The following is a 20,497-nucleotide window of genomic DNA, read 5'->3' as shown; positions in this document are numbered from 1 at the left end:
AAGTTCAAAAGGAGCGTTTGCATTAATATATAAGAGGTAGTATGCATTATTGGGAGAAGTAACTCAAATAATCTGGTGCACATTGCACATATAAGGAATGAGTTACAGCACACTTATCAAGGAGCAAAGAAGAACGAAAGGAAGAATTATTATTATTGAAGGACCATGAAAGGGAAGGGAGGAGATGTTTTGTAATATATTGTTATAAGGATTCATGCATTTTAATCTTCACACATGTAAATAATGTATGTTTCTCCATTATTTATGTATCAGTTATTTGTAGAAGTGGTACCTCCTTTATGGAATTATAATGAATACGCAAAATTGGAAGAAGAAAAGGTGCTCCATATATAAATTTTACTATATGTGTTAACAAGTTTTAATAATCATCTTTAGAGTGTAATGGAAGCTTAAATTATTAGGGTATGTTAATATTTTTTAGTAAAGTAATTGTACCCTCGTACACATAGTAGCAGCAACTGGCGAACTATAACATCATTTTTCGAGCAGTCCCATATACAGAATACAATAATGCAAAATACAATAATGTGCAGTGTAGTAGTAAGGTGGCCACGACATATAAGGAGGGGGAAAAAAAAAGAAAAATGTAGAAAGAGTGCATATATCACAGGAACTCTGCGATTTCATTCCTTTTCTTTCCTTAGACTGCTGTTATGAAGAATTTATTCATATTTTCAATTTAATTATATATATGCAAGGACATAATACGTGTAAGGTATTGCCATTATTACCATATGGAAAAGAAGAATAAATAATATGTGTATATATACATTTATTTTAAGGGAAGGAAAAAAGAATTAAGTGAACAACATCGATGCACAATATATAATGATCCTAAAATGTGCCAAAATTTCGCACCTATTTATTCTGTACGAACCTATATGAACAACATCTCTAAATTTAATTCCATTATATATACATAAGAACACACACGGAGAAATGGCAAAACCTGCACAGGGAACATCACACCTAAAGGTATGTTCTCTATGTTTAAAAATGGATACATGAATATTGTACAAATAATAATTTATGAACATAGTGTAATAGAAATAAGAATAAAAGTACAGAAATGAACATATGTGTATACATTCTATGCGGAACCACCACATTTACAGAAAGGGGACTTACAAATGTTAGGTTCGAGAAGACTTTTCTATAAGAACATCGATGGAGACGCCGCTGCGGGCGTCGAAGTGAAGGTCGATTACTGTAAACTTATTGATGCTGATGGGGACCAAAAAAAAGTGCAAGTGGAGACCAAATTAAATTCATGTACTGAAATTGCAACGTCTGTTGAGAAGATTCTGGGGGGTCTATGTTATGTGACCTCAAAAAAGAAAGCAGAACAGGCACTGGCACAAGCAACCCAGGCGGGACCATTGGGGACGGGGGGTCCCCCCCCCCCGGCCCGTTGGACCAGACGAGGTGTTAGGGGAGGACGAGGATGACAAACGTCTGTATGAGGCACTTTGTAATTTTTTATATTTTTGGCTTGGGAATGAAGTATGGGGTAAGGGGGAAAGTATGGATGGTACGAAATTTTTAAAAGCCATGCAATGCATTTATAAAGCACTTCCACAATTCGATGTTGAGAACAATTGTACACTTCCATACGCCGACACCAACACCGACACAAGCACTACTCACTTGAACAAACAGCTTTTTGAGCACCGTAAAACGGTGTTTGACTTCACCTTCGACTACAAAGGTATAAAAGACAAACTGAAGCAATTTGACAACTCCTGTGATGAGGACTATTATAAACACCTACAATCAGCCGTTACAGCATTTAAAGAGGTACTTCATGATTGTAATGGCAAAGGTCCCAAAGGGGACAACAACAAATGGGACAAAGATCCCTATTGTATGGAATTCAAAAATAAGTACGATTTAAGCAGAAGTAATAATCAAAACCCACTCACCTTAACAAATGGCGGATCAGAAGAAAGAATTGAACAAAGAACCTCACAAAAAGTTACAGTTTATAGCAACGTTAATTTAGAACTGAAATATGGACCAAGAACGAGTGCAGCAATTCCCGCTGCTGCTTCTGCTGGTACTCTAATAGGAATGTCACTTGTAACCTTCCTCTTATATAAAGTAATTCCCATTATAGTATATGTGTCCATAATAGCACTCTACTCGTATTTAAGTTCTCATTTAGAAGTACATATATAAAATAAGTTCCTTCCCATATATTTTTTGTGCCCCCTTCCTCCGTTCCCTTCTCTTACCCTCTTTCTTTCTTTTTTTTCTTCAGTACACTTCCTTATTTTCTGGATTACGTAATTCTTCTTCTTCTTTTTTTGGAGGAGGAGGAAGAAGCAACAGTGGAGGAGGTGGAAGGAACAATAGAAGCAGCAGGAAAAGAAGATCAGCTGCAAAGAACTGGAACACATTAACAGCAGACACATCCACACTATATTCAACAACGGACGACTCTTCCACACTTTATTCAACATACTTATCCACAACAGATGCATCTACTATATATAATAGTGAACAACCTAGGAGAAGAACAAATAATAAACAACAACAACAACAACAACAACAACAACAACAACAACAACAACAGCGGCAACGGAGGCAAGAACAGAACCAACAACAGAAACAACAAGGAAGACCAAGACAAAAACAACAGAGACAAACAAAAATAGGTTATCACAGTACGGAACATGGAATGTAATGTTCCCCTCTATTTATCATAAATAACATGTAATGTTCCTTCCCCAGCAGGAACTATATAATAACTTACAATGTGTGTGTACGTTATCAGCATCAAATAATTATGCAAATGTGCCCAAAAAAGAAGGGGAAAAATTTTGATACATGCGTATATGAACTGATATATGAAAATTACCACAGGAACAATGCAATGCATAAAAAAAAAATTTTTATAAATGTGCACATGAATAACATTTAATATTAAATGAAAGAGGAAGGAGAGCAGTGGAAGTATAGTAGTAGGAGCGAAGGAAATATGTGAAAGGGATACCACAAGAAAAAAATACTAGCATTCAAGGGGAAGAAGCAACCAAATAAGGGCTTTGGTACGGGCAGTGTTAAAGCCAGGGAAATCGTTACATGTACAAAAGTGGACGAGCCAGCGCAACAATTAGAACAGCAACAATTGTGTAAAAATTCGTATGAGCCGAACAATCGTTTAACAGTTAAGTTGTGGATGCTTATTTTAGCTTTGTTGTTTGAGGAATGTGAATGGGAAGAAAACTTTGAACCTAAGGAGTAGGTTCCATGTTCAGATTCCGCGTTTACAGAAGGAAGACCTTGTTCCTAGGGAAGAGGTTCCTAAGGAACAGGTTCCAAGTTCAGATTCCGGGTTTAGGGAGGAAGAATTCGTTATTAAGGAAGATGTTCCTAAGTAAGGTGTTCCTAGTTCAGTGTTAGGGTTTAGGAAGGAAGACTTTGTTCCTAGTGTTGATATTCCTAAGGAACAGGTTCCAGGTTTAGGTTTGGCGTTTAGGGAAGAAAATTTTGTTCCTAAGGAAGATGTTCCTAAGGGAGAGGTTCCTAGGGTCGATGTTTGTAAGGAACAGGTTTCTTGTTCAGATTCGGGGTTTAGGGAGGAAGACATTTTTTTTGATGAAGAGTTTGATCCTAAGGAACAGGTCCTTACGGAACAGATTCCATGTGCAGATTCCGGGTTTAGGATTGATGTTCCTAAGGAACATCTTCCTTAAGTACCTTTTCCTTAAGAAGAAGCAATTTGTAGCGAAATTGTGGATGCTAATCCTTGGATTAGTATTTGAGGAGTGTGAAATGGAAGAAAATGTTCATGACAAAGAATTGCATTTAGATCATTTATTACAAAATACACTTTGACATAACCGTGATAGGGCCATATAAATAGAAGTCACATATTGGAATAATATTCCACTTTCCTCCCATTCAGCGATATATATAATGTCATATATCGTCTATACTACATTTTATTCTTTTCTCTTTTTTCCTTTCCCCTTTTTGAAGTGTATTTCTTAATTCCTCCTTTGCTTGATTCAGAAACGTCTGTTCTTCAGGTCCACCACAGCTGCAATAGCGGTCATGATAATTCCACAGAAGGAAATTTGAATAGATGGGGACGCGCACAAGTTCTCGAAAACAAGTTTGTAGTTCCGGTTCTGCCTGCGATGTGGGAAGTAGATGAGTGCTTGTGTTGGAGTGTGGTTGATGTGGTTGTGGTTGGGGTGCGGGGAACCATGATAAGTGCGGCAAAGAGTATCGCCATGTACGATGGCGTTGGTGGTACAGCTTGAGTAGAGGTATTGGTATCCCCTGGGAGGTGCTTGTATCGCACTTACAATTTATAACTGGAGGTGTAGTAGCTCTCCCCAGGTTGCAAAAAGGAAAAGCCATTCTGACAGACGACCTTAAAAGGGTGGTATCGATAACGACTCAGACAAAGCACGTCATGCTTCTGTATGGTGAACTCCTTCTGGAGTTTGCGCGGGGTCCATGTTTTTTTCTTCTTATTTATTTCGCACTCTATGGATTCTTCCTCCACCGTTTTAACATAATCCCGGTGTGCTTCTTTTTCTTCTTTGTTTTCTTTTACGAATGGCAGGGGGTTCCGTTTTCCCGTGAGGAGGACCATCCTTGTGGGGCCCGCGGCGAGAGAGGGTAAAGCTAACTTGCCGTTGCGGCCACATCACAACAGTGTTTCCCCCAGTGGGAATGCTCACTCCCTCTTGAAGTCACGTGTATGGGGGGGTAGCGCGGTTAGCATGCACCAAAAATTGTAAAAAATCGGCAACGCAGTTTTAATTCTCGGAAAAATTGGTAACTCCTGCCACGCTTCTTCGCGCGCGGGAAACACACCGAACAGTGCCAGGAAAAAGAGAGGTTGAGACCAACTGCCGAGTAGGGTTAAAACCGCGCAAGGTGGAAGAAAAAAAAAAAAAAAATAAATATAAAAAAAAAAAATTAATAAATAAAAAAAAAATAAATAAATATATATTAAAAAAAAAAAAAAAAAAAAAAAAAAAAAAGGGAATGGGGTGACCACGCCTATGAGCCGCTATTCAGTTGATAGGGGTGCCCCAAAATATAGCTATGTAACTGCTGGGTGAACGGACACAAATTGGTATACACATCTTCCTCAGGGACGCGAAAAACGGCAGAAAAGCCCAAATCATATGTTAAGATAAATGGTGGAATTGAACTCCGTGTCGCACCTTTTAAAGACGATGGAGATATCGTACCCCCCCGCATGGTCCGACTTCTTCAGCTCCTCTTCTGAGGAAAATCTACGCAAAGGAATGTCTGTGTCGTTCTTGATGGCAGGATTTAGTGGCTGTGGCTGGCTCTCAGTAATGTTCGTAACTTTTATTTCATCAAACAGCTTGGGATTTTCTCTAACAAGGGAATGCACAAATGACTCATTTTGATATTTTTTGATAAGTGGTCTGTGCTTAATAATTTCATAAAAGTTCCCTTCCTGTTTTACAATATCATGTATTTTTTTTTTTTCATTTTCAAATATGATAACATTATTTTCTTCTATGATTTTTTGATTTTCCTTTTCGTATTTTTTAATGTATGCTTCGATTATTTTTCTCTTTTTTTCGTCCGCTTCGTTTGTTAACAGGTAGATGATGTCTTCAATTTGCTCCAAGTAGTTATTGTACAGGGGGGTACTTTCAAAGTTGTGTCTTTTTTTGTTAAAAATTTCGGTCAATTGGGATCGGATGTTTTTTTGATTGGAGTAGATTCTCTCTTCGATGTCAAAGGGAGTCACATTTTTTTTTGACACACCTATTTTGCAACGTGGGCAATGTTGCTTGCTATGCTGGCTGAGGTGGTTCTCCAGACATTCTCCGCAGATCTTATGTTTACAAATGTCAAAGTAGAACAGCTTTTTTTCGCTCCTCGTGCACACGTCGTCTAGGCAGCTGCTGCATTTGTATTCATCCATCGGGGGGGGGCGTTTCTACGTGGCGATGTGTTAGAGTAGCGATGCGTGTGTGGGCTCCTACACGTTTGTGCTCGTTGGACGAGGCGAGCGGGGCATCCGGTTCGGTTCTTTCCCGAAAACTGGTCCACTCCTCCTACTTTTCACGACTTCACCAAGCCGTACGCACCTTCTGAAATTACTGCTACGGATGAGTAGCTGCTTTGTATGAACATACCAAACTATCTTGCAAAATTTTCATTTTTGGGAAAAAGAAATTGGCCAAAAAATTTAAAAGCATGTATATTCAATCCCACTGATTACGGCTAATCCCACAGGGGGCGTGTAGGAGGAAGAACTGCAAAAGGATTACTCCCTCCACTTAACATTTTGCTCCTGATATTCGCAAGTGGGTGAGAAATTCCATTCGGAAAATTTGTTCATGTGAGTGCGAACATTTGTGCAGTCGAATGTTATAATTGTTTAAAACGTCGATACAAAAAAAAATTGATCAGTTTTGCATCGGCCTGAACGTTCGCTCGCTGATAGCGCCTTTCGTAAGCCTTCTCCAAGGGGGTTACTCTTTTTTCGACACTTTTCTCAAATTTTCGCCTCCCTTACATGCCATTTTGTTAATTTAAGAAATGCCACAGCTTAGCTGTGAAATGAATTATTTTCCTCTTTTATCCATTTTTTTTTTTTTTTTTTTAATCATCTCATGTGCAATTGGTCAACACCTGTGTATGTTCGCCACATTTAACGGCAACACCTTTTTGATCGTTTTCAACCGAGCTGCACAACTTTGAATGTTCCTTTTTTTTTCTGTCTGTTGTCGTTCTCTCAATTGATTGGATTCGTGATTACCTTCTGTAGGGTCTGTTCTGTCTCCCATTGAGGTGAATATTCCCCCCCCCCCCCCCCACAGAAGGTACATTGTACACCATTGGTTAATCCCCAACATTACCGTTTCAGTGGAAACAAACGGAGGAATACATTTTGGAGAAGTCTTCCCCTCCCTTTCGAGTTATGCCCATTTGGCGAAAAATGTCCTCTACAACTGGATGCCAATGTAGGAGACGCACGTAAAATGAATGTTTTGCCTTTTATTTTAGCGATGGGAGAAGTAGACTTCTGTGGCTTATCCGTAGCTGCCTTTTTTTTTTTTTTGTTCATTGCCCTATCCTTAACTTTAATAATCCGTTTGGGAAAAAATTAGTTAACAGTACACACATACGGGAGGATTTTTTTTTTTTTTTTTTTTTTTTTTTTTTAAATGACTCGCCAAATCGTACATTTTTGTATGAACAGTTCATGCGATATTTTGAATTGCTAGGAGGTTCCCTTCTCGATCTAGAGACAAAAAGAAGTCTTTCTCACATGTAAACAGAGCAACTGGGTAACGGTTTTGGTTTTTCTCCTTATCGCACATCGTATATAAGGGTTTCCCTTACCCCCTTTACATGTTCGTTCTTACAGTTTGCATACAAAAGCGCAGCTGCACAGGTAGGTAGCCATTTGTCCGTTTTTCTTTTTCTTTTTTTTTTTTTTTTTCTTGTTCATATTTTTCACAGCGCACATGTGAAATGCGTTTTAGTTTGGCTACCTTGTGACGGTGATTTGTCCATTCCGTCAGTACTCATTACCATTTACTGTCCCCACTCCCAACTTTGTGGAGGCAAAAGCTTTAACAATATTTTTTTATGTTTTCTCCCCTGATGTTGCCATAATGTGATACTTTTTTTTTTTCCTCCTGGAAACTGTGCAAGCGAAAAAATAAGGCTTCCCGCTTTGCGATAAAAATGTAGGATTACTTCGATTCAGTTGCTTTTTCTTTTAATACCAGGACAGATTAGAAGTTTTGTGCGTCTCTGGCAATTTTTTACAGTTTCCACATTCATTTTGTTCGCCATCGGAGAGCACCACTTCCGACGCGGCGTCATGTGGATTGTCCCACCCGATAGCACTTGCGTTAAATCGGTGTACGCTATTGTATTTTTTGTTTCATTACTTTCTTATTTTTTTATTTTTTTTTCGAACCACCCCTGCTGCCTATGCGCTGGAATTCCCCTTTTTGGACGTGCTGCCCTTTCGCGAAAGACGTCTGAGTGAGGCAAAAATTCCCCCCCTTCACAATACAAAATGGACAGACTGACCCAGCTAAATGAGTACGCTAAAATTTCCCAAGTTGGTGCAGATGAAAGGCGACGAGAAGAGAGGCGCAGTGGAAAGAAACACGACGCAGAGTACTCCGAGAAGGAAAGGCATTATTCAAAGGTGAAAGAAAAAAATGCCTTCATATTGCCGTCAAACCATGTGGAAGAGAGAGGCGCATCCAGAAAGTTATACCCGTGCAGGGAGAGCAAAAATGAATACCAGACACAGAGAGTACGGAAAGCAAATGAATACCACGACTTCGGGAATGAAGTACCTTCCTCCAGCTTGAGCTTAACGCCAAAAGGTGACAAATCTGTGAACCACCCGTATTATGAAATGAAGAGGAGGAACACCAAAAACACCCTAAACTATTATCTCGAACAAGTTCGTATATGCAAAAGGTGTTACATGAACGAGTTGCATGAAAGGAAGAGAAGGACTGCAGTTTATACGTTAGAATTTAATAACTTGGTCGACTGTGAACCTTTGAGTGGACATCATTCAGTGAAGAAGAATGCCACCCTTGCGCGTGACTTGAAACGCAAGAGTAAGTATCGTGAGGAGCTCTCTGCTGGGGAGGGAAACAAACGAGCAATGATCGTGGAGAAGCTGCCAGAACAAATCCCGCAGAAGAAAAATTTGTTCCAATTTTTGAACTCCATTTTTAGCGTGAATTAGACATGGTCCAAGTGGATGGGATGGGAGGAATGTGTCGTCTGCTGGGTAGGAGCGTGGCCGCATTGGGGGGGTAAGGAATAGGGCTATGGCTAATGGGAGGGTACCTTTTTTTTTTTTTTTTTTTCTTCCCCATTCTGATGTGACAACCTGTTGGTAAATAATTTACAACTATGTGGTTAGAGGGGCATATCGGCGTCGCATTGTTACCAGGATTTGTCTTTAAGTTGATGTGTTCTGAAGGGCGGGCAAAATGGCACATGCGTCGTCGATGGCACTATAATTGCAGCGCTTCTCCTCACAAGTGTGCCCCTACATACATTTCCTCTATATGGATACTCGTCTGCATAGGGACCACTGCGCTGATATGTCTGCCTGGTTTTAAAAGTGCGCCCACTCTTTCCCGACTGCCCCTTTTTGTGCCCCCGTCCCCGTGTCGATTTTTTACTCATGCACGGGGTAAACATTTGGGGGACAAAAAAAAAAAAAAAAAAAAGGGGCACATAATTATGCCTTCCACTGCTTTTCTTGGCATTTTTTGTACCCTCCCCTTGATATGAGAATTTTTTTTTTTTTTTGTCACCTGGGTGAGGTAGCGTTTGGCTTGGCACTTTTTTGGTTTCACTTTTTTGATGTCCCTTTTGATGACACATTTTTGTACCTCCTTGTTTTGTACTACCCATTTTTGTGCCCCCTCGGGAGGGCAATTTTTTATTCCAATTTGCCTCGCCTGCCCCGTCTTCCCCAGTTTCTTGCGTATTTCCTTTTAGTGGCAGAGCGGGCTTGCGCTGGTGCAAGCCTGTTCACCTGTCCAACTTGCTTTAACTTGTGGCCGAGCGGGGTTGACCCCTCACCAGGTCAAAATTTGCATTTAAAAAGAAAGAATCATTCCGAGGGATGACCTTTAGAGAGCTGTCCCTATGAGCGGAATAAGGGCGCTGTACCTTTTTGCCCCTGTGGCAGAGGGAGGGGAGCATGCCTTGATTTATGAGAGGCACTTTCCCAACATGGAGGTGTACGCGAGATGTGTGCAGGTTAGAGAAGGAGAAAAAAAAGAAGCAAAGAAGGTGGAAAAAGAAAGGACTGGCGTGAAAATGCTCACCTTCGTGTGTATCGATTGTCCACCCCCTCTTCGCAGACACACAATTACGTGAATGTTTCCAAACTGAGGAAAGTGGAAGAACTACTTAAAGAGCAGATAATAAGAAGAAGCTTCCAAGTGGTAGACACGCACTCCGAGTTTGTCCAACTGAACAGAACAATATGTTGTTATTCCGTACGGGTGAAGAATAAAGTTGTTTTCCCCTTCTTGTTGATGAGAAGGAACAGCTTCCTTTTGATAGTCCTTCTACTGATGGAAGGTGAGAACAGTGAAAGTCCCCAGGTGGAGGCTGCAAATAATGCCAATAAGCTACTCTACTACAACTTTATGCAAGATTTTTTAACCTACATGGAAGGTAAGATGGTCAAGCGGGGTTCTTGCCTATTCACCCATTACAGACAAGGGAGCCACAACAAGGTAGTAGTCCTGCAAAAGATTCGCACCATGGGGGATGCATACATAACGTCCACCATTCCATTTGGCAGACATATCCGACAGGGAAGCTCTCCCTTTATATATTATCTAGAAGGAGATATGTACAAAAGGGGGGACGTTTTGCAGAGTAGCTTCTTCCCCTTTTACAACTTCTTAATGTTGGCAAACAGGGATAAGAGTGTTCACCTGGGGGAAGATGCACCAACTGTGTGCAGTAGTTATTTGCCACAGGGGAGGGTCCAATTTACCTTCCCGAGTCAGCAAAGCGAGAGCGATAAGGACAGCATATTTAGCAACGATGATTTGGAAGACGCAAACAGTTCAATGGGGACACTGGAAAACCTCCCCTCCGCATTTGCCAAAAGGAAGGAAGCAAATGATGTTCTATACGTAAATGCCAAGCCTGCTTTTGTATCACCCACAAAAGGGACTCGCACGAACAGGAAGACAAGAGAGACCTTCTTCAAGCTACTTGTAAAATTCTACACCTTGGCCAGGAGGGACAACCTTGCCATGGGGGAGACTCCACTTCCACCCAATGCAGACTACCACTTATATCTTTTCTTCTTATACAATTACTGCACCCGTTTGGGGAAGCACCAACAAATCCCCATCGAAAACCACTTTGCTGAAAATGAGAGCGTGAAGATTAGCAGGGGGAATATTCAGACCTACGTCCCGGTTTATGTCCACGAGTAATGAGGCCATCATCGAACAGATAGAGTTTCCTCTCCACAAATGAGTACGCTCGTTGAAGAGTGGGCCAATTTGGAAGAGACACATTTGCTATGTGTACCGTTCTTAACTCCCCTCCCAGGAGAAGCAAGCGGGCACCCACTCACCTGCTCATTAGGGAGGAGCTCACCGGTTTTGTAACAAGTTTGGAAAATCGGAGCGCGGAAGTGAAGGTTGGAATGCGTTCTGCGTGTGTCCGTTACTGAGTAAGCGTGTTTATGCTTGTCCGTTAACGCCACTCCCCCCTTTGCAGGGCGAAATAATACTGCAGTGCGACGACGAGCGGTACTTGGACGTTGACCTGACGCTCGAGCTGGACGACCATGTCTGCGATCTGTACGCAGCAGATTTTGCCAACGTGGAGAAGAGGTACTCAATGAGAGGGGAACGAATAAAGGGAAGAGTTACCAACTGTTTCGTGTGCACTCAATGAAGTTGCCTCTGAATCGCGTGCAACGGCATACACCCGCGTGAATGTACCCTCCACTCATTGCACACCCGTTTTGCGTCGATCAGGGGGAAGACCCTACACATCCAAGTGGCTACCAAACATACGAGCAACAAAGTGCTCACGTACTACTTCAGGGATGTACCTTCTCCCCTTATCGGTAAGTGCACAGTAAAAATCGGGCCGAACCAGCTAACACGATAATGATGCGTTCCGATTGTACTTAGAAGAAGACGCAACGCATTAGTGATAACACAATTCGAACCCCCCTCAGGTTCCTACACCCTTAAAAGGGCCAGCGACAAATGCGCACAAGTAGACCTTGCCCTGCAATGGAATAAGAACGCGCCTTCCATAAGTCTTGACAAGAAAATAACGGAGCCCTTTTTTGTGCGACTACCCTTTCACGGCGAAATTGTTGGACACAGTTTGAAATGCAATTTGGTAAGGATCGCCAGATGGGGGTATACACATGGCAAAGTGCCACAATGAAAAAAAAAAAAAAACACACACACACAAATCAACATATCAACAAATCAGCAACAAAAAAAATTGCAGTGAAAGAACAGCTTGAATGCAGACGGCACGCGCCAAATGATTCATTTTCTTTTCTTTTTTTTAATTCCTCCTCCTTCCTACTTAGGGAAAGATAAAAATTGAGGGCAGGCAGGAAATAAAGTGGACGCTTCTTGACCTTCCGAGTAATCTCCTCCGCGAGGGGAAAAAAAAAAAAAATAAACATAATGCAAAACAAAGGGATGGGCTCAAAGTGACTACCTCTACATGGAGGTTGTTGCCATTCCGTTTCGTTGCTCATGCATGTAGTCACTTTCTCCTTTATTATTTTATTTTATTTTTTTTACAAACTTCGTTGCAGGAGAATCCCGCGCATGCCTGTCTGGAACGGTCCAAATGAGCCATACGGGTAAAAATATTTCTTTTCCAAAAGTGCACTGTAAGAGGAGGTGGCCAACCTTGGGAAGTAGCCCCTTTTGGAGTTTCCTCACGGGAATTTGCGCAGAGAGGAGTTTCCTTATGTTTCCTTAATTTGTTCTGTCCTATGTAGAGGAGCGGCCTACATGTAGCTTATGCTTACGTTTGCGTGTACTGCCTTTTTTTACTTTGCTTGTTCGTGTAATTTTTTCCATGTTCGATTTTTTTTTTTTTTCAGACGTGGGGGCAAAACAGCTAGCTGCGGAAGTGCACCTGTTATCCAAGTGTTCTTACTCCAAAACGGCGGTGATCACTATGAGCGAGGAGATACACCCAGAGCAGTTCTTCCACGCAAGGGGGTTGAAGTTGCTCAGTTCCTAGATTACTGACACCTTCGCCTATTAGCAAATTAGCAGTTCACGTATTTGCGCATTTTCCCAAACTTTACGTGCCGGTTGAAATTTTTTAAAAAGTGATTTAAGTAAACGTCCTGCGGAGGGGGGGGAGGTATACAAGTGTGTGAAACATGCCAGTGGGTGACATCATACGGTGTACAACCCTCTCTGGAGAATGGAGCAAAGGGCCCTTCCTTTATGAACCATTTCAATGGTACTCACCGAGTAGGCCGTGTTTGCGCAGGACAAAATGACCTTGTACAGACGTTCGCTTTTGATGTTAATAATTTTTTTTATCAGAATTTCAGACAAGATTTTGTAGAGGGCGTCATTTTCTGTGTGCTTCTCCGCTTTGGAGTACCCGTATTTGTTTCTGGTGACCCTTCCGTTTTTGCATCCCTGCAGTGGGTGTGTGATCAACATGTGGTGAGGCGCAACTGTTGTTATGTTTGGCTAGGGCGTGTTGGGGGAGGGTAACAATCCGCATAACCGCATAACCACATAACCGCATAACCGGTGGCCCCCCTGGGTGGCGTTTCCCTTTACCTGAACAACTTGAAAAATTGTGAGGGCGTAGAACAAGTCGGCCACGTTGTTCACGTCGAGGCGCACCAGGCTGTTCGCCCAGAGCGGCAGGGCTTGGAGGCTCTCCTTCAGTATGCGCTCTTCCGCTTCAGTCAGCTGCAGGGGGGAGAGCGGCATGTGTGCAGTGGGCGAAATGACGGATGAGTAGAGTTAGCCACGTTTGCAGTGTACGAACCTGGACCTGCCACAGGTGAGAAAATATGTGGGCGAAATAGGTTCCATCCGTGAGGTTGAACTTCACGTCCGGCTTGGATTTAATGAACTCGTTTATGTCATCCATCGTGACGGATCCTGGCTCGTCTCCATAATTTCGATAAAACAGGAAGTTCAGGTTAGAGTCGTCGAAGTGACGCTCCCACTGGTGCGGTAGCGGGTGCACATCTTGTTCCTGCATGTCCCGTTGCCCATTCCTTCGGATTAACCGTTCCACGAGCGCCTGCTGCTCCGGGGTCACATTCTGCGCATTATACTTGTGGACGTTTTTCTCTCGATCCGCTTGGAAGTTCACCCGTTTGATAAACTCAATTTCAGCTGGGCTCTTTTCACACGCAAAGGGGAAGACAGAGAGAAGTTTCAATTCGATGAGGAGAACGATGTGCTTGATGGTGTCCACCAGATCCATGAAGGTCTTCTCGGATGGGTGCAAGTCATAGTCGTGACTTACAACTAACATTTCATCGTCCAGCTTCAGCTTCTTTAGGTTCCAGTTGGCGTCACAGTTGAAGGGGGCCAAGGGTTGGTTCCTCTCCCCAGCCGGTTCGACCTGCCTGTGCAGATTTGCACTTGTGTCTATGATCATTTCGTTGTTGTCGTTTCCACTTGCATTTCCATTTTCGTCTTTTTTTTTTTTTTTTTTTTTAATCCATTTTTTCCCGCTACACCCCGATAGGACATAACTCGGGGGAGAGATTCCACCCCCTGAATGTTCTCCCTCCGTTTCCCCCTTGTGGTCATAAATTTCCAGCGTCGCTTTGTGTGCATCCACATCGAATTTTGTGCCAAACTGTTTACTTATAGCGTAAAACGATTTTAGCAGAGGGACGAAGTTGGCGTCCCCCCTTGGTGTGTCCTTTAGGACTTGCTCAAAAATGTAGTGGAACAATTTGGAGGAATAGGGCCTATCCAAAAAGGTGTAAAAATGGATGAGTTGCGTAAGGTGATACAGCGTCTGGGCATTCCTCAAGTGGCCATATGCCTGATGGCCGCACGCGTAAAGCAGAAGGAGCAGCAACTCTGCGTCGATCATTTTATATTTTCTAAAGGATAAAGATAAGGAGGTAATATCGTCTGAGTGTATCTGGATGAAATTCACATGTGTGTCCTTCGACTGGGACTCATCTACCACCGGTTCTTCTACAGGAGAAGAGTCCGACCGAGTGACAAGAAGGGTCCATTTATTACTGTGTGTGATCAAATGAGTTAAATACTTGTAAAACTTACTCACGTAATAATAGTTGAAAATGTTAAAGTGCATGAGGAAGTCCAGAAAGCGTGTCACCTGATGGACAGTCCTGATTTTGTGCATGTCAAGACATACCTCTCTACATACTAGTTTGCAAAAGTAGGGGTGGTAATAATTTAACTTCTTCACCTGCTCTGTTAGTAGTAACACGTCGTTTATGTTGTACAGGTCTCTTTTTTTTATGACAATTTCGATGAAGTGGGAAAGGACAGGAGAGAGCAAGTGGATGTCCACACGATTCTTGGAACAGAACTCAAACAACTCCAACTCATTGTAGTTTTTTACCATTTGAAGGAGACCATATTGTGGCAGATTATTTTTAAACGCGGGGTTTGTATTTTTGTAAATCTCAAAAAAAGGAAAATCATGGTTGCTTAAGTTCCCTTTTTTTTTTCTCCTGCTCTTGTCTATTTTATGTTTGTAGTACTTACACAGGTTGTTTTTCTTCTCTACCTCATAGCTGTTCACAAAAAATCTATTATACTCAAGTTTCTTTCCATTCAATTCTTTAAACTTCGTTTTGTGGTTTACGAAGCGGATTTTCTTCCCAATTTTCTCATTTTCCCGCTTTATTTCGTTCAGGAAGGCCTTGTACCGCTCCATTATGTGGACGCCTCCCCAGGCAGTAGGCAGTGAGCCGTAACTGGTGTGGTATGCAGCACAGTGTAACTCTTCACGTCACTATGTGGAGAACCATCACAGGGAGGATGTTTCCCCTGGATCTACCACGGGGAGTTCCAATATCTCAGCGCGCATGTAGGGCATCCTTTCCGTTAAGGGGGATTTTTTTTTTTTTCCTTTTGGCATCCCATGATCAGATCACTTGGCAATTTTATTCACCTTGTTGCGCACCGCGAGATATTCTCTAACCCGGCGCTTGTGGTTCCCCCTACCTGTGGCAGAAAGGAAAAATGAACCAAAGGAGACGACCACACAGAAGGCCCTTCACCCCTGTAGCATCGAACTTGTGATCGCCCCTCCGATGAGTAAGCGACCTCTCCGGTACGGAAGCAAAAATTCGATCACACTGGAAGAATCACACCCACGTCAGGAGGGAAAAAGAGAGAAAACAATGGATCAAAAAAAAAAAAAAAAAAATCACTCTGCTGGTTCCGTACACCCTCCGCATAACTCAAATGCTGCTTTTCCTCGACGTCCGTTTTTCCGCCTTTTTTTTTTCTTTTTCTTTCCGTCCCTTTTGATGACAACGCATTAGACTTTTAAGGCTGATCTCAGCTAGCCATTTGGAATGAAAAAAAAAAAAAAAAGTGCACACAAAAGGGGACTAATTTATACACCCGTGAGTCAGGTAAAAGAAAGTGTAACGAATCAAACGGAGGGACAAAGGAAAGTCAGCGTTGACCTACCAATTGGAGAATATTCCCCCCGGCGGAGGAGCAAACACCTTTTTTGAAACCGTTCGAATGCGTTTATTTCCCATTTGTGGGCGGGCTTCACCATCGGCAGCGGTTGACGCGGTTACCAGTCTGCCCATCACCATACCAAGGAGCAGCAACGAGGGGGACGTGCTCCATTTCGTTTGTTTAGCCTATTGCACTCAGTTTGAGAGCATCATGTTTGTTCTCCCCCCGTTGCCTACACATAATCACTCTGTCAGGGAGGGAAGGTAAATCGACTGAGGTGACCTCATTTGTGTGAAGAAACCTATGCAACTTATACAAACATCGGTGTTGCCCCTCCACTGTCTTAAGAATGGTGCCCCCTTAGGGTGATCAAACATTCGCACCTAGAGGGTCCGCGAAACGTTTCGCACGTTCTACACGGACGGTCGAGAAAGTCACTAGATCACAGCTCCTACCATGCAGCGCACCCTGCCGCGTGTGCGTCGTTAATCGTTTCGCCTAAGAATAGGACACCTAAGTGCGGCATGCTCCCTCAGTTGACCGTCGCCGTTGGTTTTAATCGACTTACGAGGAGAAACTAAACGCGCGTTCGTGTTCGCGTGCACACATGTAGGTACATGCACAGTGCAGCGTTGCGAACTAGTCGAAGTATCACCCGTTCTTTAAGTCACCCTTCCAGAAGGGAGTTCCTCTTACGTCATGCGGATGGATGTATCCCCCCCTGTCGCAGCAAGCATACACAGGTATACGTTGGTACGTACGCATGCTCATTAACATGACCGCACTTCCATGTCCATTCTGCTGAGGGGCAGGGGACATCCTTTTTTATTCTCCCTTCATATTTTTTCATGTCTGTGACGAACCATCAGCTTAAATGTGCAGCATGCAATCATTTTAAATCATGACTGCGTTTTTTTTTTTTTTTTTTAAACTGTCCGGTCATACAATGGGTTACATTTGGGGACGCCTTCCTTGGGGAAAACCGTTCTGTTTTTTTTTTTTTTTTTTTTTTTTTCTGTTTAGAAGGCACTTGTAATTTTGTTTCGTCCCGCCGTCCCCATCGCGGTGACTCGTCCACCGGTCAATGGTCATTTCCCATTTGTCATTGGTCACTGGTAGCTCGTCGCTGACCACTCGAATTTGTTAACTCCGTCATCCAGTCCTTTCGCCGCTCTGCTGCTTCGTTTTTTTTTTTCCCCTCTATGTATACAATACATATGCCGCACCAGCGCGAAAGCTGTTTTTTTTTTTTTTTATAAGAACGAAAAAAAGGAAAAAAAAAACGCTGAACCGTTTCAAGCCCATGTTTACGTAGCTGACGTATGCTCGTTGCCCGTCCCGGGTTTATATCTTCACTCTGCGTTTAATTCTTCCTTTGCATTAATGCTGACATGCATGTTCGCACTAGCATTCGCGTTCGCATTTTTCTTTGCGCTCTTCTGGTTTATCGATTTTCCCATTTGTTTTAGCCTTACCCCTTCGTTCGCTTACCCGTTCGTTCTTTTTTCTTTGCGTATTTTCCCTCCCCACCCCCATATTAGCGTTTTTTCTGAGCAGCACGTATGATGGACCAATGCCATTGAGCCACCTCCCGTTCATTTATTCAGATAAAAACGCTAATGCGTATGCATCATGTATGTCCCCCCACCACATGTGAACAGATTTGTGCCCTCCTTCATTGAGGATTATTTTATTATTTTTTTTTTTTTTTTCAAAATTTCTTTCTTTTTTTTTATTTTTTTGTACCCCCACCAATTTCCCACCGTGAGCTTTGCAAAAGTTTCCTTTCCATTCATATAGAAGATTAGGCATCCCAAAATGAATGATAGCTAGTACGTGTTCGCGCTTCATTGTACCTCTCTTGCGCTAAATTGAGGGGTGCCACTCGGGCGGTGCATGCACGTGATGGTGTCGGCTCCCTCTTTTGTGTGTTGCATGACGCACGTCTCATGTGGTGTCCTTTTATGCGTGGTCTTATATGTGGCTTACACCTCAGTGCATGAGCCATCCCTCCCCCGCCTCATTGGGACAGCTGACTCGTCACAGATGTATAGGGCTTCCTGAATCACACCACTCCCAATGTACTTCCCCCTTCCTCATCATTTTTGCTTCACCTCTACCCCCCCCTTCACAGTGATAGTTTATTTAAAATTTTACTAATTGGAGACAGTGGCGTTGGGAAGTCTTGTTTGCTCCTTCGTTTTGCCGTAATGCCCGAGTGTCAAGAGAGAGCAATCTGAATATGCCCAGGCGCATGGGCGTGCTTACCTCATTTCTCGTGCATAGTTACACCCCTGTGAGAGGCATCCACATTGGGCCTCCTCACTTCCCCTCCTATGCAAAGAGCAAAAGGGGCAGATAAAAATATACCTAATTAATCGTTTCGAAAGAGAGAATGGCCAAACAAACGTTGCACCGAATTTTGTCGTGGTGTGGAACCGCATGGCTTGTTGAAAAATTGGTAATGACGTAATAACAACGCTGCTTCTTTTTCCCCCCTTGCAGGATGATACCTACACGGACAGTTACATCAGCACAATCGGAGTGGACTTTAAAATAAAGACGATAGAAATTGAGGACAAAATTATAAAACTGCAAATAGTGAGTTAACATTTGGCTAGCCACCCCTTTGCGCCAAGGCCATATCCAAAGTCGCTACCACCATAAAATCACTTATGTAACGATTTCTTTTTTCCCTAACAACTACAGTGGGACACAGCTGGACAAGAGCGATTCAGGACGATCACGTCTTCCTATTATAGGGGAGCCCAAGGTACCACTCATTTTTTAAAAATACTATGTTGTGCAGATGTTGCCGCGCAAATGGTGCACCTCCTGGACGCTGAGAGGTGTGTTCCTGCAGACAATTACATAGGCAAAACCAGATACACACGTACCGCCAACTACACCTTCCCCCCCAATTACAGGTATCATCATAGTGTACGACGTGACCGACCGGGACAGCTTCAACAATGTGAAAAATTGGATAATCGAGATAGAAAAGTAAGTCCAAGGGGAGTGCTTCTTTACCAGTATATCCATCTGCGCGGATGTTTTCGCTCCATTTCCACGCGTATCCACTTACGTGCCGACCTACCGTTTCTTTCCCCCTCGCAGGTACGCATCGGAGGACGTGCAGAAGATCCTCATAGGAAACAAAATTGATTTAAAGAACGACCGCAATGTGAGTTACGAAGAAGGAAAAGAGCTAGCTGACAGCTGCAACATTCAGTTTTTGGAGACTTCAGCCAAAATAGCCCACAACGTGGAACAAGCCTTTAAAACCATGGCGCATGAAATAAAAAATAAATCTCAGCTGGAGAACCAGCAAAAGGGAAGGGCCAACATTAATTTGAACGCCAAGCCGATAAAGGATAACAAAAAGAAGTGCTGCTGAAGTGGGGACCATAAAAGTGCGCGCTGTGCAGTATATTATGTATAGTGTGTAATGTGCACGTGGGTCCGATGGGTTCCAGCGGGAATGGAAAAGTGGACATGCAAGAAGGATCGGTTAACATTCAAATGTAAATCGTTGAATGATGCGCCTTCGTCGAGTCTTCCGTCTTCACTTCGCCTACGTCACCAGGTTATGCTTCGTTCTGCTGCGTCTCGCCGGGTTTTTCCCCCCCTTTTTTTTTCCAAGTCATGTATTGCGTGGACCCCAAGGAATGGTACAGAAGATCAGACTCCATTGCCCCTCCTTTTCACGTTTGCAAAAGATTTTTATATGTTTTAAAAAATGGAGCTCGGCAGGAGCAAATATATATGCCGATATGACGCTGCGCAGTATGTGCATCAAAACATGTCCATGTGAGATGGCCCACGGTTGTACACACGTAAGTGCCCTCGTACATAGCCAATTCGGGCACCTGCACGTGCTAAAGTGCAGTAATTATGAGGATAGTTTTTTTTCTTTTCCTAACCTAATGATTCACTAATTTAAAATTTTTGTTTATCAATCATTTTTTTTTTTTTTTTTTTTTTTTTTTTTTGCATCACCCCATCTTCCCCTTCATGTTTTATGTTCACCATTTTATTTACTATATTTATTTATTATATTTATTTATTTTATTTCTTTTTTGCCTAATAAGCTTTTCATTTTTTCCTGTCTTGGTACTCACCACGCTGTATTTATTTGTGCCAGTTGTTCTTTGTTCACCTGTATGTGGGCCTACACATGGGAAACACATGGGCTTGCACATTTTTGTGTGCATTCCTGTGCCCGGGCGCACCTGGGCAGTGCGGGGGGTACAAAACACTCATGTGCATATTTCTGCACGGAC

At 42.7% G+C, this 20,497-nt stretch overlaps 7 protein-coding genes across 7 annotated transcripts; 4 read left to right on the top strand and 3 right to left on the bottom strand.

The window, feature by feature from the left end:
* Positions 1 to 3,273: 3,273 nt before the first annotated feature.
* Positions 3,274 to 3,861, top strand: PCOAH_00030440 (Pvstp1; the record flags this gene model as incomplete). The annotated part of the gene is made up of 3 exons (XM_020059845.1): positions 3,274 to 3,400; positions 3,421 to 3,695; positions 3,736 to 3,861. The coding sequence occupies 3 exons, from the start codon at positions 3,274 to 3,276 to the stop codon at positions 3,859 to 3,861; spliced, it is 528 nt and encodes a 175-aa protein (XP_019915355.1).
* A 173-nt stretch (positions 3,862 to 4,034) lies between these two features.
* On the bottom strand, positions 4,035 to 4,630 carry PCOAH_00030430 (Uncharacterized protein; the record flags this gene model as incomplete). The annotated part of the gene is made up of 2 exons (XM_020059844.1): positions 4,035 to 4,161; positions 4,338 to 4,630. 2 exons carry the CDS (start codon positions 4,628 to 4,630, stop codon positions 4,035 to 4,037), a joined length of 420 nt encoding a protein of 139 aa, XP_019915390.1.
* A 537-nt stretch (positions 4,631 to 5,167) lies between these two features.
* On the bottom strand, positions 5,168 to 5,950 carry PCOAH_00030420 (CDK-activating kinase assembly factor; the record flags this gene model as incomplete). The annotated part of the gene is made up of 1 exon (XM_020059843.1): positions 5,168 to 5,950. One exon carries the CDS (start codon positions 5,948 to 5,950, stop codon positions 5,168 to 5,170), a length of 783 nt encoding a protein of 260 aa, XP_019915507.1.
* A 2,115-nt stretch (positions 5,951 to 8,065) lies between these two features.
* PCOAH_00030410 (Uncharacterized protein) lies at positions 8,066 to 8,758 on the top strand (the record flags this gene model as incomplete). The annotated part of the gene is made up of 1 exon (XM_020059842.1): positions 8,066 to 8,758. One exon carries the CDS (start codon positions 8,066 to 8,068, stop codon positions 8,756 to 8,758), a length of 693 nt encoding a protein of 230 aa, XP_019915258.1.
* A 917-nt stretch (positions 8,759 to 9,675) lies between these two features.
* On the top strand, positions 9,676 to 12,789 carry PCOAH_00030400 (Uncharacterized protein; the record flags this gene model as incomplete). The annotated part of the gene is made up of 9 exons (XM_020059841.1): positions 9,676 to 9,789; positions 9,894 to 10,987; positions 11,110 to 11,200; positions 11,281 to 11,396; positions 11,544 to 11,635; positions 11,750 to 11,919; positions 12,119 to 12,176; positions 12,353 to 12,400; positions 12,647 to 12,789. The coding sequence occupies 9 exons, from the start codon at positions 9,676 to 9,678 to the stop codon at positions 12,787 to 12,789; spliced, it is 1,926 nt and encodes a 641-aa protein (XP_019915300.1).
* A 28-nt stretch (positions 12,790 to 12,817) lies between these two features.
* On the bottom strand, positions 12,818 to 15,453 carry PCOAH_00030390 (Uncharacterized protein; the record flags this gene model as incomplete). Its single annotated transcript, XM_020059840.1, has 4 exons — positions 12,818 to 12,898; positions 13,026 to 13,202; positions 13,350 to 13,484; positions 13,564 to 15,453. The coding sequence occupies 4 exons, from the start codon at positions 15,451 to 15,453 to the stop codon at positions 12,818 to 12,820; spliced, it is 2,283 nt and encodes a 760-aa protein (XP_019915267.1).
* Positions 15,454 to 17,970: 2,517 nt separating this feature from the next.
* Positions 17,971 to 19,640, top strand: PCOAH_00030380 (Uncharacterized protein; the record flags this gene model as incomplete). The annotated part of the gene is made up of 6 exons (XM_020059839.1): positions 17,971 to 18,046; positions 18,349 to 18,421; positions 18,720 to 18,815; positions 18,924 to 18,987; positions 19,142 to 19,217; positions 19,332 to 19,640. 6 exons carry the CDS (start codon positions 18,033 to 18,035, stop codon positions 19,609 to 19,611), a joined length of 603 nt encoding a protein of 200 aa, XP_019915244.1.
* Between the last annotated feature and the right edge of the window lie 857 nt (positions 19,641 to 20,497).

Source organism: Plasmodium coatneyi, chromosome 10 (assembly GCF_001680005.1).
Source record: "Plasmodium coatneyi strain Hackeri chromosome 10, complete sequence".
In the NCBI taxonomy this organism is placed as follows: Eukaryota; Apicomplexa; class Aconoidasida; order Haemosporida; family Plasmodiidae; genus Plasmodium; species Plasmodium coatneyi.
The sequence above is the reverse complement of the archived record's forward strand: the minus strand, read 5'-3'. Positions and strand labels throughout refer to the sequence as shown.